The sequence below is a fragment of the Sinocyclocheilus rhinocerous genome, unplaced genomic scaffold (genome assembly GCF_001515625.1).
Source record: "Sinocyclocheilus rhinocerous isolate Xijiao unplaced genomic scaffold, SAMN03320098_v1.1 scaffold1182, whole genome shotgun sequence".
Taxonomy (NCBI): Eukaryota; Metazoa; Chordata; class Actinopteri; order Cypriniformes; family Cyprinidae; genus Sinocyclocheilus; species Sinocyclocheilus rhinocerous.
Genome location: NW_015624203.1, coordinates 1,327,432 through 1,351,907, shown reverse-complemented (window position 1 = coordinate 1,351,907; position 24,476 = coordinate 1,327,432). Strand labels below are relative to the sequence as shown.

The window sequence follows — 24,476 nt, the reverse complement described above, 5'->3', positions numbered from 1 at the left end:
GCAACTTTTGTTGTCTTCAAGAGCCGTTTGTTTGACAGTGCATATTCAGCTCGGCTGCATCTTTTTCAGCATACAGATTACGCTATTGTTGAGGGTGTGGCTGAGCGCAGATACGCGAAGATGTCCCGTGTGGAGGAGACACTCGCAAGCTTTCTTTAAGGACTCCTGCTCTGTCCTCCAGACCACTTTGCATCTGAATGGCAGGGTGTATGTGGTGGCAAGTCAAGCTAGTGGAGCCTTGCACACAATGGCTGTGTTACAAGCTTACCAAGCTGTCTTGCTTAAAGACCTAGATGAGGACAAGGGTTTGCCGCATCACAGACTTGGCTCTTCGTGCCACTAAGCAGACTGCTGCTGCCATTGGGTGTGCGATGGTAGCAGTGGTGGCTACGGAGAGGCATTTGCTGTTAAATCTCGTGAGAAAGCCTTTCTTCTTGATGCTCTGCTGTCACCTTCCGGGCTTTTCGGCACCTCTGCTGAGGCGGTAGTCGAGAAGTTCAGAGAGGCGAAGATGCAGTCCACTGCCTTCAGGAAGCTCATTCCCCGCCGTCTCAAGTCTTCCTTTAAAACTTCTGAGGGGGCTGGTCCGTCTCGATCTGAGGATTATAGGCAGGATCAGAAGTAGTGTTGTCAAAAGACCCGGTACTTTGGTACCAAGTCGGTACTAAAAAAATGAAAACGTTACGTTACCAGGTTTTTTTAAGTACCGGTGGTACCGAGTACCCGGTCAACCCGGTTCTTATGCGCTATCCGAAAGGTGCGCAGATGTGCTCTCTTCATAAAAGCACTGAGACGTGGCGACATCAAAAGTAGGAAACACACCAAACTAACAAAACACTTTAAAGACAGACACCCAGATCAAATGAAAGAGTTCAAGCAGGTAAGTTTCATTTTAATTTTTAATATTTAGATCTTGTGTTTCCCATACATTGATTTATTTGTGGCGGCCCGCCACAATACTATCGTGGCTTATATGCTTTTTCAGTAGTTTATCTCACCTACATTTGCATCTGTCATGATGGACCAGATTCCTGTCCCACTAGTGTCATTGATCTCTAACAGGGTCATTTTCCTCCAAGAGAATGATGACTGAGGGGTTCAAGTAATTCTGTGAGTGCTCAGCAGGACATCCCCGAATCTCATGCATTTCCTGCATGCTGGGATCTTTCTTGTTGACTGTGAGGATGTATAAAAAGATCAGGCAGCCGCGTCCTCTAGTTCCATGGGATAGATTACGGGCTTTGGCAACAGGGCCTCTTGATCGTATTTCTCTGTTCCATTTGTGTGAATAGTTAATCTTTTATTAAAGGGATAGTTCACCCAGAAATGAAAATTCTGTCATTAATTACTCACCCTCATGTCGTTCCAAACCCACAAGACCTTCATTCATCTTCGGAACACAAATTAGGATATTTTTAATGAAATCCAAGAGCTTTCTGACCCTGCATAGACAGCAACGGAACTACAACGTTCAAGGCTCAGAAACGTAGTAAGGACATCGTTAAAATAGTCCATGTGACATCAGTGGTTCAACCGTAATTTTATGAAGCTATAAGAATACTTTTTGTGCGCAAAGAAAACTTACGACTTTATTCAACAATTCTTCTCTTCCGTGTCAGTCGCTCTGCGTCATGGTACTCTTGTGAATGGTGGCGGAAGAGAAGAATTGAGTAATTAAAGTCGTTATTTTTGTTTTCTCGTAGCTTCATAAAAAATAATTTTTACTATTTTAACTATGTCCTTACTACGTTTCTGGGCCTTGAACGTGGTAGTTCCCTTGCTGTCTATGGAGGGTCAGAAAGCGCTCGGATTTCATCAAAAATATCTTAATTTGTGTTCCGAACATGAACGAAGTTCTTAAGGGTTTGGAACGACACGAGGGTGAGTAATTAATGACAATTTTCATTTTTGGGTAAAACTATCCCTTTAATGTATGGATGTATTCAATTAAATCATTATTTCTTTTTTCTTTCAGTTTTGCTCTTACTCTGTTGTTCATCCTGCCTTCATCTTTAAAATTGTTGTCCAAACCCAATCTATGGCAGTTTAAGCTCACCTTGGTAAGTGGTGTCATGTTTATGTGTTTGTCTTTGACAGTTCAGTGGTTTGTATTTTTGACCACTGACTCTCCTGATCTGCTTGTATTATAGGTAAACTCCTCCCTGGCTTTTTTCCTCTTCTCCTTTCAAGTCCATGAGAAGTCTATCCTTCTAGCAGCCTTGTAAGCAGCAGAATATAATTCATACTACTTGATCCAATTGCTTTAAACAGTACTTTTGCTCAATTCACTGACATTGATGTAGACAAAATGTATGACATTGACATTGATACAGACTAAATAACAGTATCATTTTTAAGATTAAGTGTTCAGTTTCATAACTTTGCACTGGATTTTTTGGCTCAACCAGTGGCATGAGTTATAGCTGGAATATTTTTCCGAAGAAGGGGTGGTAGGAAGATTAAGGAAACATGCTTGAAAATAATTATTATTTAGCAATTACTAGAAACTACTTAAGATATACTGATATTCTTAACTGATATTTTTACAGATTTTTATGCTTTTCAACTTTAACGTTGGGTCTATCTTATAAACGATGTAGTTATAATTGTCAAAATGCAGAAATAAAACTAATTAAATAATGTATATCAGTTATCAAACACATAATCATAAAAATAGCCTATGATAAAAAGGCAATATTGGTTGATCTCTAGACATTACAAACTTCACCTTCAATTATGTTAGTAATTGTTTAGTGCAGTATTTTTCCATATTCTGCATGTGTATTCTTGCAATATATATTTTAATATAATATATTTTGATTTACAACATATGCACATACGCAAAGAACCAGCTGCAAGCAACAGATTTTAATTGTTGTGCTATATCTTGCATCTGTTAGTCAATCAGTAAGGCATGTCTCTGGATTAAGGGTCTCTATTGGGTGTTAAAAAATGAGCTGACAGAGGAAGTGTAGTGACTGGATCACTGAGAAGAGATGATACTGATACCTAGTCCTTGCACTCTCAACTACATAATTATAGCATTGGTATCATACATATCTGTAATGTAGTAAATATAGTCTGTAATGTAGTAAATATAGTCTTAAAAGTCAAATATATGTTTTACAGGCCAGTTTGCCTTGTCATCAACGAAATACCTCTGATTGCCATTTGGTTTCTACTAACGTCAACTTTCAGGTAAGATACCAAGCAGTATGTATTACTAAATTACAATCACAGTACTATAAATAAATTAATCCTTACGGTTAAGATAGAAACAAAATCAACAAATGACTATATAGTGAGAGGAAAAGTAGTATCCAATAGGGGAGTCCCAGCTGTCCACACTAATTGTTGTGTGCATGGTTTAGTGTAAGGAAATCACTGGATTACATGACATAGCCCACATACCATTAAACTAAGACCCCTTTGTGTAAACAGAAACACAACCCACCATTCTCTGGAATCACACTGCCTGCTTCCACAAAACTGTTTTAATCCTGCATATTTATGTTTTTAGCTGAAGACATGATGTTCTTTGTTATGGAAGATAATTGAGTTATATTCTATGATAGAGTAATTGTTGCACTATTAGGGGAACTATCCACAAGAACATACAGAGACAACACATTGCCACAGTTTTCTATGCTCCAAATGCACGCCATTTATTAGCACACTTTCTACTCATTATGGCGAAATGTTGCACCATCAAAATTCACAGCTAGTATTGTTTTTTTCTGCGTCATGACCAGTTCTGCTAACACAAAGATTGTTTTATTTTGTCAACACTTTCTCAATAGCAGTATTATTCATGATATGGTTGGTGTGCAAATTATTGTTTTTCAGCCAAATGCCTATGGAAACAGCTAAGCTAGTTAGTTAAAAGTTTACTTCCATGTCTAATATACTTATGCGAGTTCAAGTGCATTACCTATATGTTGATCTCATCAATGCAAGTTACAGAAAATGTTTTATGAGCAATAGTGAAGACCTACCAGAAAAAATGGGCATCATTGTGATAATTAAACCATTTTAATTAAAACATACTGTTAATGAAAATATGTTAAGAAAAAATAACATTGTATCACAATACTTGTTATTATTTATTGTACTTAAGTACATTTTATGTAATAATGTTATTGTTTCTGGATATCTGTTTTTCACAGAACAGTTTTCACATTTTTTAAATGTGTAAACATGTTTAATATATAAAATATTTGGTTAAATTTAGCTTTTTTCCATCAACTAAAACATAATTTTATCTAAAATTATAAGCCATTTTAGTCAGAGTAAAACTGACTGAAAAGATTAAATCTGACATAATATTGATTAAATCAAAAGTTTTTTTTTCATACAGAGAGGGTCCCCTCATGGAGGCCACCATTTTGAAATGACAGGGCCAGTAGAATACTGCATACTTTATCTTGATCACCCTGCTATTATTAGACACTTTCATTTGCAGAATAAATTAATCTTGGCTGACTAATGCATAATGCATTTCTACTAAGTGCAAACATTTGTGTGATTCTACATCCACGTCACTAGGTGTCCATACATTTTGAAATGGCAGGACCAGTTGAATGCTAGGAACTTTATCTTGGTCGCCCATTATTGCACTTTCAATCGCGAAGTAAATTTATCCTGGCTGACTACGAATAATGCTTTCCCTTCTAGGGAACTTGTGCTGCGTCCTCTACTGGACACTATGGGGACTGCCGCCAGCAGGACCAGTGTCTGAAGCACGTGTGAAACAACTCCAATCCCATTGACCCACGTAGCCCGTGACGTCACAGGCAGGAAGCCCGGAAGTATAAGAGGGCGCCTGCCGAAGAACGTCAGCAACTTTTGTTGTCTTCAAGAGCCGTTTGTTTGACAGTGCATATTCAGCTCGGCTGCATCTTTTTCAGCATACAGATTACGCTATTGTTGAGGGTGTGGCTGAGCGCAGATACGCGAAGATGTCCCGTGTGGAGGAGACACTCGCAAGCTTTCTTTAAGGACTCCTGCTCTGTCCTCCAGACCACTTTGCATCTGAATGGCAGGGTGTATGTGGTGGCAAGTCAAGCTAGTGGAGCCTTGCACACAATGGCTGTGTTACAAGCTTACCAAGCTGTCTTGCTTAAAGACCTAGATGAGGACAAGGGTTTGCCGCATCACAGACTTGGCTCTTCGTGCCACTAAGCAGACTGCTGCTGCCATTGGGTGTGCGATGGTAGCAGTGGTGGCTACGGAGAGGCATTTGCTGTTAAATCTCGTGAGAAAGCCTTTCTTCTTGATGCTCTGCTGTCACCTTCCGGGCTTTTCGGCACCTCTGCTGAGGCGGTAGTCGAGAAGTTCAGAGAGGCGAAGATGCAGTCCACTGCCTTCAGGAAGCTCATTCCCCGCCGTCTCAAGTCTTCCTTTAAAACTTCTGAGGGGGCTGGTCCGTCTCGATCTGAGGATTATAGGCAGGATCAGAAGTAGTGTTGTCAAAAGACCCGGTACTTTGGTACCAAGTCGGTACTAAAAAAATGAAAACGTTACGTTACCAGGTTTTTTTAAGTACCGGTGGTACCGAGTACCCGGTCAACCCGGTTCTTATGCGCTATCCGAAAGGTGCGCAGATGTGCTCTCTTTTATTCAATATTTTAATTTGAATGTCGGATTGAAATGAACGCTGTTATTAGAGTAGTTAATCATTAGCATAAGCGTGGCTAACGCTAATATAATGAGCATTAGAATGAAGTATCTCCCATAACTTTTATTAGGGTAAAAAAAAAACAAGAGGACATGATGATATTTACTATTTTTACACACCAGAGGCTTTTAAATTAATTGTGAATCTAAAATATGCGTGTTTGAGAATGTACAAATGGTTAAAATTGTTTGTGCCATATCAGTCAGAAAAGCAGTTCTGGGCTTTTTTTTTAGTTATTCTTGGCTGAATAACTCTAGAAGGTTTTCAAAAGCCCTTTAAAATTTAAACATGTACACAGTTTGGATTAAATGAAAGTATAGTCAAATTTTTTAATTAGCATGTTTTTGTGTTTTGCTTTGGTACCGAAATTGGTACCGAGAACCGTGGATTTTCACTGGTATTGGTACCGAATACTGAAATTTTGGTACCGTGACAACACAAATCAGAAGAGTAATGTGGCAACTCGCACCCCTTCTCCCTCTAGGAGTTGGGCGAGCACTAAGAGAAAGAGAGCGGATCTCAGGAAGATGTTGGATAAGAAGCGTTCCTACTCTTAAATCGCGCTTTGCTCCTAACACTTCTTGATGCTTGAAGGGGAACATCTCGGGTTACGCATGTAACCATGGTTCCCCGACAGGGAACGAGATTCTGTGTCCCCTCGCCATGCCAAGGGCTTGCCTGTTTTCACATGTTCTTCTGACAACCAAGTTGGTGACATGTACGGCAGGCGCCCTCTTATACTTCCGGGCCCCTGCCTGTGACGTCAAGGGCTACGTGGGCTAATGGGATTGGAGTTGTTTCACACGTGCCTCAGACACTGGTCCTGCTGGCGGCAGTCCCCATAGTGTCCACTAGAGGATGCATAGTCTCGTTCCCTCTCGGGGAACCATGGTTACATGCATAACCCAAGATGATTTGTAAGTGAAAAGATTTGCTTGATTTTACATTCACACCACTAGGTGTCAGTTTATCTATACGATGTAACAAGTATATGATGATTGCTACATCGGTCTGAACCCCCTGCTGTTTCAAAAAATTACAGAGGGATTCATAATCCGTTATTGTACACATCTTGGATTCTGTTTGTTTTTAAGACTTATGTTTTTTGTTTTCCACAGTATGCTCCCCCTTCTGGTGAAGGACGGTCTGCTGTTGCCTTATGTGGTGACCTCATTGGCGTTCCTCTTTCTGAGTTTGTATCTGCTCTCTGCTTTAGAGAGAAGTACAGAAGAAGAGCTCAGACTTGGCCTCTATCGCAAACACACTCAGCACTGGCTGCCTAAACTCAACCTCAGCCGGATCATTAAATGGAAAGTAAGTTAACACTGACATCAGTTAGCCTGTTACTCCACACCACTGATGTTAATGACATCGATGCTTATGAATAAGTCAGTTAAGCACACTGGCCCACCTGAACGGCCCATGACTTTCACATTAGCTTGACCCCATGCTCTTCCTAGTGCTTTTGAGGACTGAACGTTTCAACAGCTCCTTGCGTGAATGTTCGAGACCAGGAGGTGTGCTATTTGTGTAGCGTGAGTCATTAACACAGGTTTGCCTAGATATATTTATTTACACAAGAGACATAAATAAGGGGGCCCTACGATGTAGGTAGTGTTTCATTTGGGGGTCGCGTTGATCACACCAGCACTTCCACTGATCCCTCCACTCCATCTGTCGTAAATAGACATGTTAATGTTTATACCTCGACTCACCTTCCTGAAACAGGGTTGAAAATAAACATCAGGTTACAAGGATGTGTCGTGCCGAGCACTTGACTAGGACTAATGAACCTTTGTCTTGGTACTTCTCTCTTGTAATAAGTGTTGTCACTTTGTCTTTTACAGTTCTGGTTTTCACTGGTGGCCATGGCAGCGTTGAGCTTTATGAGTGTGTGGTTGGAGCCTCCGGCCAAGTTGCCCGATCTGTTTCCAGTGCTGGTCTCCGTCCTCTCCTTTCTCCACTTTCTGGGCTTCATCATATATTTCAACCTGGTCCAGTTGATGGAGCCGCAGAGGAAAAAGAGTCCGAAGAAAACAAACTGAAATAAGTCTTCAAAGACGTTGGTTGTCAGAGGAAGAACTACAGCCAGTGTGATGGTGAAAGGAAAGGACAAACCCTTTGGTTAGAATAGAACAGGATGGGAATAGTTTGTGAAAATTCAATTTCCTCTTAATGAGGTTCAGGGATCTTGCTTGAGTTCAGAAGAGTGAATCCAATGAAAGGAGATACAGTTTTGCCAGACTTTCTCTCACTTGTTTGCCTTGGAAACAAATTCAGTTAGTGGGATATTGGTATTGTGTAAAATACCAAGCTGTAAGGCCATTATTTTTACATTTTTGATACATCATTAAATGGTTTTGTACCAAATGAAAGTGTCTCCAGTGTTTTCAAATGACCCAACAACGATTGATTGATTGAAAAATTGTTTTTGTTTTTTTTTTAATCGCAATTTAAAAAGCTTTTTTTAAGCTCCAGGTTTGCTGTCTTTGTTCATAGGGCATAATTTTTTTGATTATATAGCAATATGACAAAAAGATTAATAGTAATTGTTATAATTATTTTAAAATAAATTATTAAACAAAATAAGAAATATTACTATATTAAATAACTAAATAACAGTTTTTGCGGCTTGAAAATCGCACTAAGCCATACCACTTTTTTTTATCATGCAGTTCACACCAAATAAACAAAATAATAATAAACTACTAATTTTATTTTTCTTTCAAGTAGTAAATGAAGAAAAATATTCATTAATACAGTGGAATAATCTTGGCAGTGACTGAAGACATGAGTCTAGTACTAAAGCTACGCATTAAAACGCTAAAACTTCAACGAGCTGTAAAACAAAAATGACTGAAGGAGACATATCAGAACATAATGCTGTAAAGCTGAAATATCAAGGGGAAAAAGTACAAGCAATCTTTTTCACCCCTCTTTGTCCGAGTTAATGACGCCCATTAAAAAAAAATCCATTACAACTATAAATGTTATCAGGTCACAAAGGGGCTACTGTGTTACAGCCTGAGCGAGGTCTGGAGCCACACACACAGACACAGAATGAGAGGAGAATGAACAGGTTTTGGTTTGACTGTCTTACTTGATATACTCTAGAACAAACAGAAAGTCACAATACCAGAGTGCATGATAAAATTTTAATAGATGGTGCTAATATTAACCATATCTTGCTGTCGGGTCATGCCGTACTTAGTTACACATCTTGAAACTCTTCTGAAGCTTAGCCCATATCGAACAGACCAAATAGCTGAATTCTGAAATGTTGGTCTTGTTCTTCTCAACTGTAGCAATGCAAAGTGTGTGACAAACGTGTGTTTTGTTGGGTCAGCTTAAGCTTTTGTCCTTCAGACAGCCTCTAGAAGTGATAAAGAGAGAGTTACGTGATCCACCTTGAGCAGGCTTGAATGACCATGTCGTACATCGAGAAACGATCCCTCAGCGGCTGCCAAAATAAAGAGACAGATCCACCATGAATACTCTTATGTTCTGTATATATGTGCATGTGTAGTTTTCCAAAATCTGTTGTTGCTTTCTCAAATACATGTGTCTGTGTATGCATACATTTCTCCCCGTATCACCCCTAAAGGGACTGTGTGCCAGCAGTAAGAACACTATTTTCGCAGCGACGCAGCACACCATGTATTGTAGAATCAACATTTTGTCAGATTCCCCATGAAAGGTGGGGGGAAACCTTTCAGAGAATGGATTCAATGTAAATGTGTCTGAGATGGGATGGCAAGGTGTCGGCAGCACTGTCTCATTTTGACTACGCTGGAAAGACTGACAGCCTCTTCAGACATCTCGCTGCTTTCAGACTGACAGGATGTTCAGAGTACATCAAACATGCTGACAGAGAGCTGCGGCTCTGCCAAAAATGAGAACCATTCCATTTGCGACTGCACAGAATTACAGTGGGTATAGAAAAGAATCACTCCCCTTTAAAATAATCACATTTTGTTGCTTTGCAGCCTGAAATGAAGACAGGCACAGTTTTTGTTTTATCCTGCTGTATTTACTCAGTGCATCTTATAACATCCAAGTGAAAGATATAATATCAACATGTCAGAAAAAATAAATAAATAAATGAAAAAACAGAATCACTGAGTTGGAAAAAGAATCACCCCCCTCCTAAAACTCAATCAGTTGTAGCTAATCACCTTCTTAATGGCACACAAAGATATTTGACTTTTAGCTGTGGTCATTGTGATTAGCTCAGCATGAAAAGAGCTTTCCTGTTTCCAGTCCTTGGTAGTGCAACTGAAGCAAACAATCAACTATGGGTGGCAAGACACAAGATCAAAAGATCTCCGGGATAAAGTTGTGGACAGGCACAAGTCAGGAGATGGATACAAAAACAAATTCAAAGGCTTTATCAATGCCTCAAATCTTAATCAATGCCTCAAATTTCAAAAGCTTTATTTGGTACAACACAGACCCTCCCTGGATCAGGACGTCCCTCCAAACTGGATGAAAGAGCCAGGAGGAAACTGGACAGAGAGGCTACCAAGAGGCCTACAGCAACTCTAAAGCAGCTGCAGGAATTTATGACAAAGAGTGGTCATTGTGTGCATGTGACAACAATATCACAAATTCTCCACAAATGTGGCTTGTATGGGAGAGAAAAAAAAGCCACTCATTAAGAAAGGCCACATGCAGTCACGACTGAGCTTTGCCAAAACGCACCTTAAAGATTCTGAGGCAGATGAGACTAAAATTATTTGGCCTCAACACCAAACAATATGTCTGGTGGAAATCCAATACAGTTCACCATAAAAATAACAGCATTCCTCCAGTAAAGCCTGGAGGTGGTATTATCCTGTTATGAGGGTGTTTCTCAGCAGCAGGGACTGGAGCACTTGTCAGGATAGAAAGGTGTTTCAACAAAATACTGACACAAGGGGGTGATCCTTTTTCCAACTCAGTGATTCTGTTTTTTTACTTAGATGTTATAAGTTGCACTGGATAAATACAGCTGGATAAAACAAATAACGTGCACATCTTCATTTCAGGCCGCAAAGCAACAAAATGTGATTATTTTAAAGGGGTTGATTCTTTTCTATACCCACTGTTTATGCAAACAAAAAAACACATTGCATGTAAAAGTCTGTGCAAGTCTCTGGCATATTACAATATACTATGTCTAGTCAATTAACATTTATAACTAAGATTTAATGGATAATTAAAATTATATTACAGTTCAAAAGTTTTTTACAGTAAAAATATGGTAATATTTTTAAATATTCTTACAATTTAATTTTCTATTCTCATATATTTTAAAATGTAATTTATTCCTGTGTTGGCAAAGCTGAATTTTCAGCATCATTACTCCAGTCTTCAGTGTCACATTATCCTACGGAAATCATTCTAATATGCTAATTTGGTGTTCAAGGAACATTTATTGTTATTATCAAAGATTAAAAGATTATACTTATTTTTCAGGATTCTTTGATGAATACAAATTTTCAAAAGAACAGCATTTCTTTTAAATATAAATATTTTGTAATATTATAAATGTCTTTACTGTCACTTAAATTGATATATCTTTGCTGTATAAAAAGTTTAATTTCACTCAAAAATGTTTTTACTAACCCCAGACTTTTGAACGTAGTGTATTTGTTTAAAATTAAAGCTAAAAAATACAATACAATTGATTTTTTTGTCAATAAAGAAACACACAGTATGACACTCAAATGCATAAAATTATCCTATTTAGCAGTTCTGTCAAATTACTCTAAAATGATCAAATTTGTCAAATTAAGTTAATGTTAAATTGAGCATAATTCAACTAGAAATAACTTTCTGGTGTCATGATAATGTATTATGAAGAAGATTCAAGAGATGAAATCTCTGCCCCAGTGGTTGCGTCTGTATGTTGCTATGTGGTTGCTAAGGCGTTCTAGAATGCTACTAGAGGTTTCTGGGTAGTTGCTAGGGTGTGCAGGGTCAAAACAACCCACCCTGCTGTATAAAAACACTACTTATTACTATAGAATTATAGAATAACATGAATCTCTGTATATCTCTGTACATGAATCTAGCTTTTAAATTTACAATGAGTATAATAACAACCCAGGTAGACAGAGAAAAAAACACACACACCTTAAGATTGCCTTCAGAAATTCATAAGAGCTCCCAGTCTGTTTCAACCCTGTGAAAGCAACATAGATAGATTACCACACACTTGATCTAGCTTAAGAGACTAGATCATTTTGTGAATACATGAATGAGACACGTGCACATGTAACTTATCAGGTAAATCCATGCATCAGTCATGGATTCTGTAGACTGCTGCAGCTGCCAGAGCTGCTAGATGATCTAAATGCAAATGATCTGAAATGCCTCTGAATGCATTGACTAAATGCTTTTTATACTCCTGCAGGACGTGTGGACATAACAGGCGTTCGTATCAGAGACCAAAACATATGCTGAGAGTTGCTCAACTCTACCCTCCCCACCCAAAGCCCTCTAACATACAGCAGCCCTTTAATTGTGCTGGTGTTTTCCATCAAAAAGACTAAAATGTTCCCCAAACAGACCCCATTTATCCTTCAGCAGCCCAGGATTGATGTGATATTAGCAGGGTCTGTGACCCCATCCCGGCCAAGAACCAAAAACCTATTTGTTTTATTACATTTTAAGGAATTTTTAATACAGTCTATTAAGGCTGTCTTACAAATCTCCCACGGCTCGACCCCATCTGCAGCCTGATCAATTTTTATACTGCTGATCCGTCCCCTTCCTTCTCATTTTGTCATCTCAAATTTCATATTATATAGGATTTTCTTATGGAAAACTTGCCATAAAAATGCGTTACTACATCTGCTGATGTGCACGGGAGGCCGCGGCGTGAAGATAAAATTAGTTTCAGCGGTAAGCAGAACTGTTTAAATGTTATTTATTTTCATGCTGCAAAGAAAATATATTGTGAAGTGCAACACTGATTAAGAACATAACAATGTCTCTGTATGGGTGTAGAAGAGGTGGAGGCAGGGGCCGATTTATGAATCCTTTGCTCAGCTCCTTTAATTGAATTTTCCAAATCTCTCGCCACACAGAAATAATCAATACCCTCGGTCCAGGCGACAAACCTGCCTCAAAATTGTTGCACTCTCTCTTTTTCCATTTTGCGCTCATCAGCAACATGTAGCGTGAGGCTCGGGACTTGGTAATGCCTGAATAAGCCAGCAAATTTACAGCCGGTCTGATTGTTTAGGAGGAATGGCCTCTATAGAATGCATGGGAAAAACTTTTGTCAGTTTCGCCATAAACATCTTGCTTGTGAGTTGCCCTTTCGCCCAAGGTTTTGTTTTGGGAAGCCATTCGACGATTGCCCGGGATGGAAAGGGCTTCCGTTAGGGACATGGATTCAGCAGTTTGCCTGTCAAAGTTCAAATATCCTTGTGGATTTTCTCAGCTGTCTTGGCGGTATCACGCTGTCTGGTGCTCAGCTTGCTTTTACACGCGCAGTGTCATATCCTCGCCATCATATGTCATCCGCACCAGCTCCTGTATGGCTCAAGTGACACTGTGTGTTTGAGAACTCTAATAGCAATGATGTGTCTCTATGAAATCCAGGGTATTAGTGATCTGTGCCAGGACCTAATGGTGTCCCAAGAGAGCTTCAACTACAACATCTTCAACTACTTACATATATTTATTAACTGTGGTTGTAATTTGTCTTTAAGTATCTTTATTTATTTAGCTTAATAAAGCTGCTGCAAAAATAGTTCTGGCCTAGTTGTGAATGCAAAAAAATATTCAATAATCTTATGAACACACATTAGGGAACTTGAGGTCATTTCAAGCTTTGACTTCAAACCCTTCTAAAATGTAATGAGAAAAACCTCACTGGAACGAAACATTATTTGTACAGGACATACTCTGATGCTCAGTTTGATAACTGAAGTCTGTTTACTGAAATGGTCCATATTTAGCTGCGTTTCTGTGAAAATGTTTGTTTTCATGGACAATCACAGAAAAGATTTCCTGAAGTAATTTGATTTCATCACACCAATCTAATTCACAATTCCAACACAGAAAAAGCCAGAAAATGCCTTTTTATAAAACAAATGACAGCAAAATAGTTTCTAAATTAAAATGGTATAATATAATATTATATTATATTATATATATCTTCAAGAATCATGATTTTGATTGCTTCCATTGTCCTCATTTGTAAGTCGCTTTGGATAAAAGCGTCTGCTAAATGTCTAAATGTAAAATGTAAATGTAATATAATATATCTATTTTAATAGATTTTGTAATATATAAATGCAATTTATTCTTGTGATGGTTAACTTGAATTTTCAGCAGCCATTACTCCAGTCTTCAGTGTCACACGATCCTTTATAAATCATTTTAATATGCTGATTTGATGATTTGTAATTAGTATCATTTTAATTTTTTTTGCAAACCGTGATACTTTTTTCAGGAATTTATTGTTGAAGAGAAATGTAAAAAGAACAGTATTTTTAAAGAAATGTTTTTTCAATTATAAACTGAACATTATAAATGTCTAAAATGTCACTTGATCAATTTAATGAATCCTTGCTGAATAAAAATACTGATTTCTTTAAAAGAAATCTTACTACCCCAAACTTTTGAACAGTAGTATGTAGTAACATAATATATAGTAATATAATATAATATAATATAATATAATAATATAGATAAATCATCAATCAGTCCTAATTTTACATAATGGCATAATTTGTACAGAATTTTTATTATTTTACATAATGGCATAATTTTTTCACATAATTTGTTTATTGTCAATGTATGTTATAATGTCTTAAAACAGCAAAGGGTTGATTCTCTTTCTAGGGACGTAAATGTGAAAACACTCTTGTACTGTACTGTTGTTGTTCATGATATTGATAAATTTCATGCTCCACCATGTGATCAAGATTGTGACATTCCTTTGGTGTCTAGCTACAAGCAACATATACGTCTAAATGTAAAATGTAAATGTAATATAATATATCTATTTTAATAGATTTTGCAATATATAAATGCAATTTATTCTTGTGATGGTTAACTTGAATTTTCAGCAGCCATTACTCCAGTCTTCAGTGTCACACGATCCTTTATAAATCATTTTAATATGCTGATTTGATGATTTGTAATTAGTATCATTTTAATTTTTTTTGCAAACCGTGATACTTTTTTCAGGAATTTATTGTTGAAGAGAAATGTAAAAAGAACAGTATTTTTAAAGAAATGTTTTTTCAATTATAAACTGAACATTATAAATGTCTAAAATGTCACTTGATCAATTTAATGAATCCTTGCTGAATAAAAATACTGATTTCTTTAAAAGAAATCTTACTACCCCAAACTTTTGAACAGTAGTATGTAGTAACATAATATATAGTAATATAATATAATATAATATAATATAATAATATAGATAAATCATCAATCAGTCCTAATTTTACATAATGGCATAATTTGTACAGAATTTTTATTATTTTACATAATGGCATAATTTTTTCACATAATTTGTTTATTGTCAATGTATGTTATAATGTCTTAAAACAGCAAAGGGTTGATTCTCTTTCTAGGGACGTAAATGTGAAAACACTCTTGTACTGTACTGTTGTTGTTCATGATATTGATCAATTTCATGCTCCACCATGTGATCAAGATTGTGACATTCCTTTGGTGTCTAGCTACAAGCAACATATACGCAGAGGTCCTCGAGTGAGACTAATTAAAACAATTTCAGGCGACCTTATCTTAAAAACATGCTGAACTTCATCACAATCCAACCATTGAGTTCCAACAAATCACCATTGTGTGACTGAATCACAAGTGCAGCATTGCTGGGGGCTGAATGTGTGCTTGAAATAATCTAATTAATTCTGTCCCATGAAGAGGAGTTCTGGCTTGTTTGTGTTAGGAAAATGAAATATTTTTCTTAGAAAAAGAGAACCTTTTATATGTGCAGAGATCGAGACAAATGACTATGAACACACCGCATTGACAAACCAAATCTCGTAAATGGCTATTCAAGGGTCCCATGTGACCAAGATCCAGAACTTGTGCTAGTGCTTGAAATCAATCATGGCTCACAAAATGTTTTCTTTCTCTTGCTCTTTTAAGCAAAGCAATGGAGTCACAATCATCATACTGTAATTGGAATCAATTCAATGTGGCTCATAACTTATTGTGTCAGAGTCTAACAAAGACTGTTGTTGTGATAGGGAAACTTTCAAGATTTGAAACATAACTAATTGTGTAGTGGTTGCTATCTGATCTGGATTATCTTTGATTGGATATCCACTTAAGATAAGTGTTATCGTTCATGCTTTTAAATAATAAATAAACTTTTAAATTCTATTCTGAACATTCATTTGATTTCCAAATTCACTCACCTTGGAAATGGCCCTTGTTTGTGTCTGCTCTATGTGCACAAGATGCAATTTTAGCACCTGGAAAGCAAAGAATTCAGTTTTATGCTTCACACACGGCAAGAATTGATAGCCAATACTCTTAATAGCAAATAAATTGTTTAACCAATGTCTATAAAGTGACCTTGAGAAAGTGAACCACTTTATTTCCATGCATTAAAGAAAAAGGACTCACACAGATTCTCATGTCTCTTGAGTTCAGTTTGTAGATCAGCAGGACTCATCAGCAGAAGACTCCTCAGCTCACTACTGCCCTCTACTGGCTACAAACAAACACATTCATGTAAGAACAATTGTGCATTACATTTGGCATTTCTGTTTAAAAAACACATAAATACACAAAAACAACATTGTGTGCAACCTCAATAAGATGCCTTAAATATAGCTTGCATCACACATCAAAATAAGCTTAGCCTAGTTTATGTCTGTACCACATATTCAGGATTGAGGCACCAAATATAATAATTTAGATGAAGCGTATTAGCCAACCACTAAAGCCTTTCAATGTCTATGGTGGTTCAGACCCTGATCTAGTCTTAGTTTAGTGGTTTAGTTGGCCAATCTATAAACAATCCGCTACAAAATGATACACTGACTGTGGTTTTCTTACTATATTGGATCCACATACCACTAATGCTTCCAGCTGTTGCCTGTATTTCATAAGGTCCTTGAATGATTTTTTCACCTTAGACCTGAGGAACAGAATTCTGAAGGGGAAAAGGTATTAAAAAACAAATGAAAGACCAAATCTGAAACCACTTTAATTTGTTTTAACAAAGGTTTCATTTGTTAACACTACATTAACTAACAATGCAAAATACTTATTAAGAATGTATTACTTAATGTTTAATTTCAACATTTAATAACACATTATTAAAATCAAAAGTTTGTTATCTGTTCATATTATTTAATGGGCCTGATCTAATGTGAATTATCAATTAACACTTTTCTGTTAACAAAGATTAATAAATACTGTAACAAATGTATTGCTCATTGTTAGTTAATGCATTAATTGACATTAACTAATGGGACCTTATAGCAAAGTGTTGCCAATAATTAATACAATATTTATTAATTCGATTTTTTTTTTTTATTACAACTCAGGCAAGTGCCATGACAAAATATATTACACATATTACATTACATTCTTGCAGAAAATTTGCTCGATAAGGACACTGAATTCCGAATTCATATTCAATATCCTTACTAAGTCTGTGAGAAGACAAGCTGACTAAGAATAAGATATTCATTTATTTTTAATACACGTTTAAAAATATTGGAAGACATATTAAAAGGTTGGCAAAATCTTACACAAGAACCGTCGTCCAGTCACACTCAAGATCTCTTCTACATTTTGCACGAGAAATTCTCTTGGGTTTGACTCCCCAAATGAATACTTTCTTAAATGAATCATAAGCTCGCTCTCTTTATTGATGTTTTTATATATATTTAACTAGCTTCCTCTTAAATGACTGCACTATAAAATTCAAAACTAATGCTTGTCTTGATGGATCACACGGAGCTCTGTGTTAGTATGCGTTGGAAAGGAAATAGGTCTTTTCTTAAACTCTCCTTATCCAACTATTTTTAGTGCTATGTAAATCAACGAGGCTTTTGGCTGGTGATGAAACTCCCTCCATGTCCTGTCATTAAATTCTGATCAGTCATAATGGCTATCAGCCAAGTGGGACAAAGGAAATATCCAGTAATGAGGAGAAATTTCTGTCTGTTCCACTGCTCCAGTTATACCAATGTTAGTAGGTTCATAAAAATAGACTTTAATGGCACTCTGGTTTTTGTAAAATATAATCAAGTAAAAAGTTTAATGTAGAGTAACTCAACACAAAAGCATTAAAAGTATAGGCCAACTGCGAAGCAATATTAAATATGCAGTATGTCTTTTTATTTGTAAATTTTTTTTTTAGAATAATCTCAAATATTACAGGAATCATCAACATGTTTAAAAGGACATTTCTGCTTCCTTACCTCTCAGCATCTGTCATGGGCTTTTTTGTTTGAGGGGTATTCGTTTTCTTCACACCTGCTCTGGAATTACCTGCTGATGAAGCACTAAATGTCACCAATTTATCAAATCAGCATAAGCAAAGATATTATTAATGGCTACACAGACAGCTAATCTAAATGCAATATCACTGGATTACAAGAGACCCCTACTGTACAGGATTTAGGCAACAACATGACATGAGCAGGGGGTTGTTTATGGCGATTACCAAAAGCGAAAAGAATACACACACATCTTATTCTGCTCACAATGAAAATAAAAAATAAAAACTCATGGGGGGGCAAATATGAGTTTTATAGGACTAAGAGGACACAGTAGCTGGTCTGTGGATTTTATACCTGCAGGTTTTGTCGTGGGACTCATCAACTGGGTTCCAGTCATAGGGGAATAGTCCCTGTTTGGTGCTTGCCTCTTAGCTGGGCTCTAAAATAGATCAATTTGAAGCATTGGTATAGATTTCTTTATGTTATTGTGCTTTTAATAAATAAGTAACACTTCATTCCTTTACTTTCATAACTTATGATTAATGACATGGTTCTGATGTCACTTTAAAATGAGCTGAAATAATAAACATTAAAAGAATATGAACAAGCCATTTCTGATCTGAAATCCTGGCGTAGAGAAGCCTGGCGATGTGTTCATGATTTACTTAACTCACATTTTCTTTGTCTTGTAACTGAAGGGCTCTCTTCACACTGTATGGAAATGTAGAGTTTATTAGGGCAGTCAAAAGGGTAACATCATTATCAGCAGTTTATTCGATTTTTGTAATTAAGGCTTTAACAGTTTTGGGTTTGCTTATTTATGTTGATGATATCCATACCAGAATATACTTTTTTAAATTAAATATTACTTTATGTATGTATTTACATTCTCACATTATTGCATTGTAACGTTGCATTGTAACGTGTTTTTATTCCAATTATACCTGTACACATTAAAGTTTAATAGCTTTATTAGAATATAGTAATTGCTAGATGATATTAAGTGTGACAATTATTGTACTAGGCTAGCTATATTAGGTTTATCCGTGAATTATGATACTAGAATTGTAAAACCTCAAATCTATTACTTAAATTCGGTATGTGATATTTTCTCATCTCACTCGTTCAAAAACACTTTAGTATGAAATATTTCTTAGTATTTGTCTCACGTGGAGGACCCTGGACAGGTAAAATTATAGTTATATGGTATTCAACGAAGAATTATTCAGTATTATGGCGTATTTTGGCAGTAATCTTTAATAGCAGAGTACTTAATCTACTACCATCTTTTTCGTAAGGATAACATGAACACAAACATATATCGTTGAAATTATAGTACGTTGAAACAGTGTTAATAATTCTGAGAAAGAGTGAGCCACGTGAATCGATAAACTTACGGCATTTTAGATATTTATCTCTTTCTGGTGGTGGAGTTGACAGGCGTTTTTATTTGTAGTTTGGCGCGGTGCGGCAGTAATTTAGTCCCCCGGAAACACTTATCTGTGATTCTACATGCTTGTTAAAGTATTTGACAGTGTTTACCTCCATTTACTAGAGAAATTCCACAGCATGAGTTGAAATATTGTTAGAGTATCAATGGTGCTGGCTGACAAGATTATATCACACACATATCTAATTAATAAATATTGTGTGAGGAGCATAGAGAGCAGTTGTTTCCCGTGATCGCATTTTAACTGCGCACCGGGTTTGTTTACACGCGGCAGCCATGGCAATCAGACTCGGTAGTGAACAACACCTCCAGCCGTAAACTATAGACAGACTCACCTCTCTAGCTGACTGCTGTTATCACAACGTGCTTTGATATTTCGCTTGCATATTGAATATATTTTCGTAATGCAGCGCTCAGAGGAAGAGAGGTTTTATATGACGTGCAGGGCTGCTTATCTGTCTGTGTTCAGATCCAGTCTGGTTAATATGACTTCAAAAGATCAGCTGTGCTCCGGTGAGCATAATTCAACTCAACATGTTTATACCTGCACGTTGATCATAATATAAAAGGCTAAATATTATTGATAATATAAATAAATGGGTAAAACTTAATTCATAACTAATCAATCAGCATTCATAATTCAGGAACAACGTGTTGTAGATAATATACATTCAAAGAATACAGTGTAATGAACATGCATACATTAGTGAAAGTTATATTTCTAAATATTTCAATATATTAATCATATATTAATATTTTTTAATGATAGCCAATGTCAGTGCCAAATATTATCAGTAGCCAATATATTTGATTGTCCATCTATGTTGTTTTGTCTCTCAGTTCTTCAGCAAGCAGGTAGAAATCCATCACAGAAAGCTTTAGACAAATATTGGCCACCAGGAACCAAGAAGCTGAATTTTGATGATTTTTGTGAGATACTTAAGAAGGAAAAAGCAGCAGAACCAGACCAGCTTATGAAAATTTTCAAGAAATTTGATGCAAATTGTGATGGATATATCTCTCACGATGAGCTCAGCAGAATCCTTACTTCTGTATGTGTTCCATTTGTTCCATTCTCTCTTTACAACCATGTTTGCCTGCTGTTATAATCATTTCAGATTTGTATTTTGATTTGTTTGTTTTAGTCTGGTGAAAAAATGTCACCTAAGGAAGTGGATGAAATCTTTTCCTTAGCAGATGTCAACAAAGATGGGAAGTTAGACTATGCAGAGGTACAATCTCCAAGCATTTAACAGCAATACACGTTTTGGTTGAAAAAGGGTGGTTTGTAATGTAAACAGACAAATTATAGTATGAAATAGGTAAGTTGAATTAACCAGGCTGCTGTTTAGTTCTGCAGGCTTCTCGAGTCTACAGTAGAACAGTGTCAGAACGCAGCACTGGAGAAGCTTGAGGCTGATGCCAAACTGAAGAGGCAGAACTTTGGCAACCAGATGGACAACTCCCCACAGAGCCTAGAGTTCCAACCTGAGCGTCCAGCTTCAGAGACACAGCCCAGAACAGAGCCGGAAACCACACAGAGGAAAGGTATGATACAGGGTCTGCACTAGGGTTGCCAACTTCAGAAAAGGAAAATACGGGACAATCGTGATTTATAAGGGACAGAATAAGGGACATACATACGTACATATGCATACATATATACACACACACACACGAGCTGAAGGCCACTGTCAAAGAAACCTGGGCTTCCATACCACCTCAGTAGTGCCACAAACTGATCACCTCCATGCTACGCCGAATTGAGGCAGTAATTAAAGCAGAAGGAGACCCTACCAAGTTATTGAGTACATGTACAGTAAATGAGCATACTTTCCAGAAGGCCAACAATTCATTAAAAATGTTTTTTTTTATTGGTCTTATGGAGTATTCTAATTTGTTGAGATAGTGAGTTGGTGGGTTTTTGTTAAATGTGAGCCAAAATCATCACAATTAAAAGAACCAAAGACTTAAACTACTTCAGTCTGTGCGCATTGAATTTATTTAATACACGAGTTTCACAATTTGAGTTGAATTACTGAAATAAATGAACTTTTCCACGACATTCTAATTTATTGAGATGCACCTGTATATATATACAGCCGGCAGAGGATTTGGCTGCCTTCCTCTAAATATACTGCGTGAGGCAGTGGCTGTAATTAAATGATGACAGGTGACAGTGATTGTTCTCAAGTGTCGTGACCAGCACTGCTGCTGTTGCATCAGTCAGTGGTTAGATCAGCGTAGCAGTCAATAAAAGGGACACATCAATTAAGCCCAATATGCGGGACAGTTGGCAACCTTAGTCTGCACAGAAGCACAAAACATAAAAGCACAATGTATTATAGTATAATGTTAGTAACTTATGCAACAGAATGCTTTTACCTTCACTCTCTTTAATTTGGAATGAGGAAATTAGAGTTAAGGTTGGGTTTGGTCTTAAAGGAGTAGTTCACACAAAATTGAAAATTTGCTGAACATTTACTCACTCTCAGGCCATTCAGGATATAGATGAGTTTGTTTCTTCATCAGAACAAATTTGGAGAAATTTAGCATTACATCACTTGCTGACAAATGGATCCTCTGCAGTGAATGGTTGCTATCAGAATGAGAGTCCAAACAGGTGATAAAAGCATCACAATAATCCACATGACTCCAGTCTATCAGTTAAAGGTGTGTGAAGAGAAAGGCTGCATGTTTGTAATAAACAAATCCATCTATAAAGCCTTTTAACTTTAAACCATCACTTCTGGACAATACAAGTCCGTAATAATGTGATGGAATGCTTAATTTCTATAAATCATTTCCGATAAAGAAACAAACTTATCTACGTCTTGGATGACCTGAGGCTGGGTACATTTTTGGCATTTTTCTCTTTCTTTCTCTTTCTGTTTTTTTTTTTTTGATGAACTATTCCTTTAAAATGTGACAGTATTGGTTGGGTCGGGTTCAGCCAGCTCTGCTTCACAGGCAAATAATGTACACAAAAGCAAACAAACAAACACACAATTCTATTTCCATTCCTCACACTGCAGTCTATTATATAGTAACTAATGATTAAGCTATTGATCTCCCCTCATGTGTGATGAAAAATAATTTGGATTTGTGCCATAATGTGAACTCAATAGAGGGTTTGTATAGGGAGGAGCTTTTAAAACCTTTTGATTAAGGCAACCATTTGTCATTATTATGAGTACATGCAGGACTAGTGGAGATTTTCTTTTGTTTGTGGTGTTCAACTTTAAACATTGTTTTAAAATGTGCAGTTTTTTTCTTTATCTACATTGTTCATTTTCTTTTTTGGATCGCTTAGTGATGCAGCTGTTGTAATGAAGATCCACATTCAAATAGTTTTAGCTTGTAGTTTCTATTTTTGCATATGACAGACAGTCGCTCATCATCCAGACCATCATCAGCTCGCAGTCGTCGGTCATCTTTATCCACAGCCATCAACATGGGCGCTGGCAGCACTAAGAGTGGCAGACTGGCAGAGCCCAAATCTCTACAGGTACCAGCTGCATTGTGGGAGTGCCGGTGTCTTTTGGAAACTATCTCTCTGATATAGCTCTTGAGAATAGAGATTAAGGTTGGGATAAGATTACACAATAAAAATATCATTAAAACATGTTTAATATTAAAGGGTTAGTTCACCCAGAAATGAAAATTAGCCTGTGTTTTACTCACCCTCAAAGCATCCTAGGTGTATGTGACGTTCTTCTTTCAGACGAATCCAATCGGAGTTATATTAAAAATTGTCCTGGCCCCTCCAAGCCTTTCAATGGGGCTAAGCGGGTGTTGGTTGTCAACAGTTCAGAAGACGTGAAATAAAGTGCGCGCATCCGTAATAAAACGTCCCTCACACGTCTCGGGGGGTGAATAAAAGCCTGTAACGAATCCATGCGTTTTTGTAAGATAAATATCCATATTTCAAATGTAAATGTATGTATATTTATCTATATGTGCAATAGACTTAAAGGGTTATTGCACCCAAAAATGAAAATTAGCCTGTGTTTTACTTACCCTTGCCTCAAAGCATCCTAGGTGTATGCGACATTCTTCTTTTAGACTAATCCAATCTGAGTTATATTAAAAATTGTCCTGGCCCCTCCAAGCCTTTCAATGGGGCTAAGCGGGTGTTGGTTGTCAACAGTTCAGAAGACGTGAAATAAAGTGCGCGCATCCGTAATAAAACGTCCCTCACACGGCTCGGGGGGTGAATAAAGGCCTGTAACGAATCCATGCGTTTTTGTAAGATAAATATCCATATTTCAAACGTAATAAACACTTTTCTGTCACTTCCACCATCTGTTATACGCGGAAGCCGTCCAGGCGGATGACGTAATACGTTGGCGTTGCGTGATTAGTGACGAGCGCGGAGACAAAACAAAACGTCGGTCACAAATTAGAAGCACAAAACGAGGATTTGTAAAGAAAAATGTCGGAGGATTTCAATATAAGCCAAGAGGAGACTGGTTTTCCTTTGCTAAAGTAAGGAAACTTTGTTTCCTTTGCTCCTGCATTTCTCAGAGGCGTGCACACGACGCATACGTCTTGCGTCATCCGCCGGAACGTCTTCCACGTATGACAGTCAGCGGAAGTGAAAAAAAGTGTTTATTACGTTTGAAATATGGATATTTATCTTACAAAAATGCATGGATTCGCTACAAGAGGCCTTTATTCACCCCCCGGAGCCGTGTGAGGGACGTTTTATTACGGATGCACACACTTTATTTCACATCTTCTGAACTGTTGACAACCAACACCCGCTTACCCCCATTGAAAGGCTTGGAGGGGCCAGGACAATTTTTAATATAACTCAGATTGGATTAGTCTAAAAGAAGAATGTCGCATACACCTAGGATGCTTTGAGGCAAGGGTAAGTAAAACACAGGCTAATTTTCATTTTTGGGTG

At 37.1% G+C, this 24,476-nt stretch overlaps 3 protein-coding genes across 4 annotated transcripts in view; 2 read left to right on the top strand and 1 right to left on the bottom strand.

The window, feature by feature from the left end:
* Window positions 1–293: 293 nt before the first annotated feature.
* LOC107739164 (dolichyl pyrophosphate Man9GlcNAc2 alpha-1,3-glucosyltransferase-like) overlaps window positions 294–24,476 on the top strand; it is a 24,987-nt gene continuing 804 nt past the window's right edge. Inside the window, exons 1-6 of the mRNA XM_016551181.1 lie at window positions 294–364; window positions 1,976–2,060; window positions 2,151–2,221; window positions 3,130–3,198; window positions 6,796–6,991; window positions 7,525–8,054. Coding sequence (XP_016406667.1) covers window positions 294–364; window positions 1,976–2,060; window positions 2,151–2,221; window positions 3,130–3,198; window positions 6,796–6,991; window positions 7,525–7,722 — 690 coding nt within the window. The 3' untranslated portion in view covers window positions 7,723–8,054. The remainder of the gene's footprint in view (window positions 365–1,975; window positions 2,061–2,150; window positions 2,222–3,129; window positions 3,199–6,795; window positions 6,992–7,524; window positions 8,055–24,476) is intronic.
* On the bottom strand, window positions 8,463–19,607 carry itgb3bp (integrin subunit beta 3 binding protein). 2 transcript variants are annotated; one of them, XM_016551094.1, is made up of 9 exons: window positions 19,512–19,607; window positions 18,789–18,825; window positions 18,469–18,553; window positions 18,094–18,163; window positions 16,736–16,814; window positions 16,283–16,370; window positions 16,072–16,128; window positions 11,795–11,843; window positions 8,463–9,137 (listed from the first exon to the last, which is right to left on the bottom strand). In XM_016551094.1, the coding sequence occupies exons 1-9, from the start codon at window positions 19,514–19,516 to the stop codon at window positions 9,131–9,133; spliced, it is 477 nt and encodes a 158-aa protein (XP_016406580.1). In that variant the 5' UTR covers window positions 19,517–19,607; the 3' UTR covers window positions 8,463–9,130. The 2 variants fall into 2 exon arrangements, with proteins under 2 accessions (XP_016406580.1, XP_016406575.1); XM_016551089.1 differs by having other exon boundaries at window positions 8,468–9,137; window positions 18,094–18,166; window positions 19,512–19,606.
* LOC107739082 (EF-hand calcium-binding domain-containing protein 7-like) overlaps window positions 19,796–24,476 on the top strand; it is an 11,184-nt gene continuing 6,503 nt past the window's right edge. Inside the window, exons 1-5 of the mRNA XM_016551076.1 lie at window positions 19,796–20,077; window positions 20,405–20,616; window positions 20,710–20,796; window positions 20,917–21,112; window positions 22,951–23,072. Of these exons, the coding sequence (XP_016406562.1) occupies window positions 19,969–20,077; window positions 20,405–20,616; window positions 20,710–20,796; window positions 20,917–21,112; window positions 22,951–23,072 (726 nt within the window). The 5' untranslated portion in view covers window positions 19,796–19,968. The remainder of the gene's footprint in view (window positions 20,078–20,404; window positions 20,617–20,709; window positions 20,797–20,916; window positions 21,113–22,950; window positions 23,073–24,476) is intronic.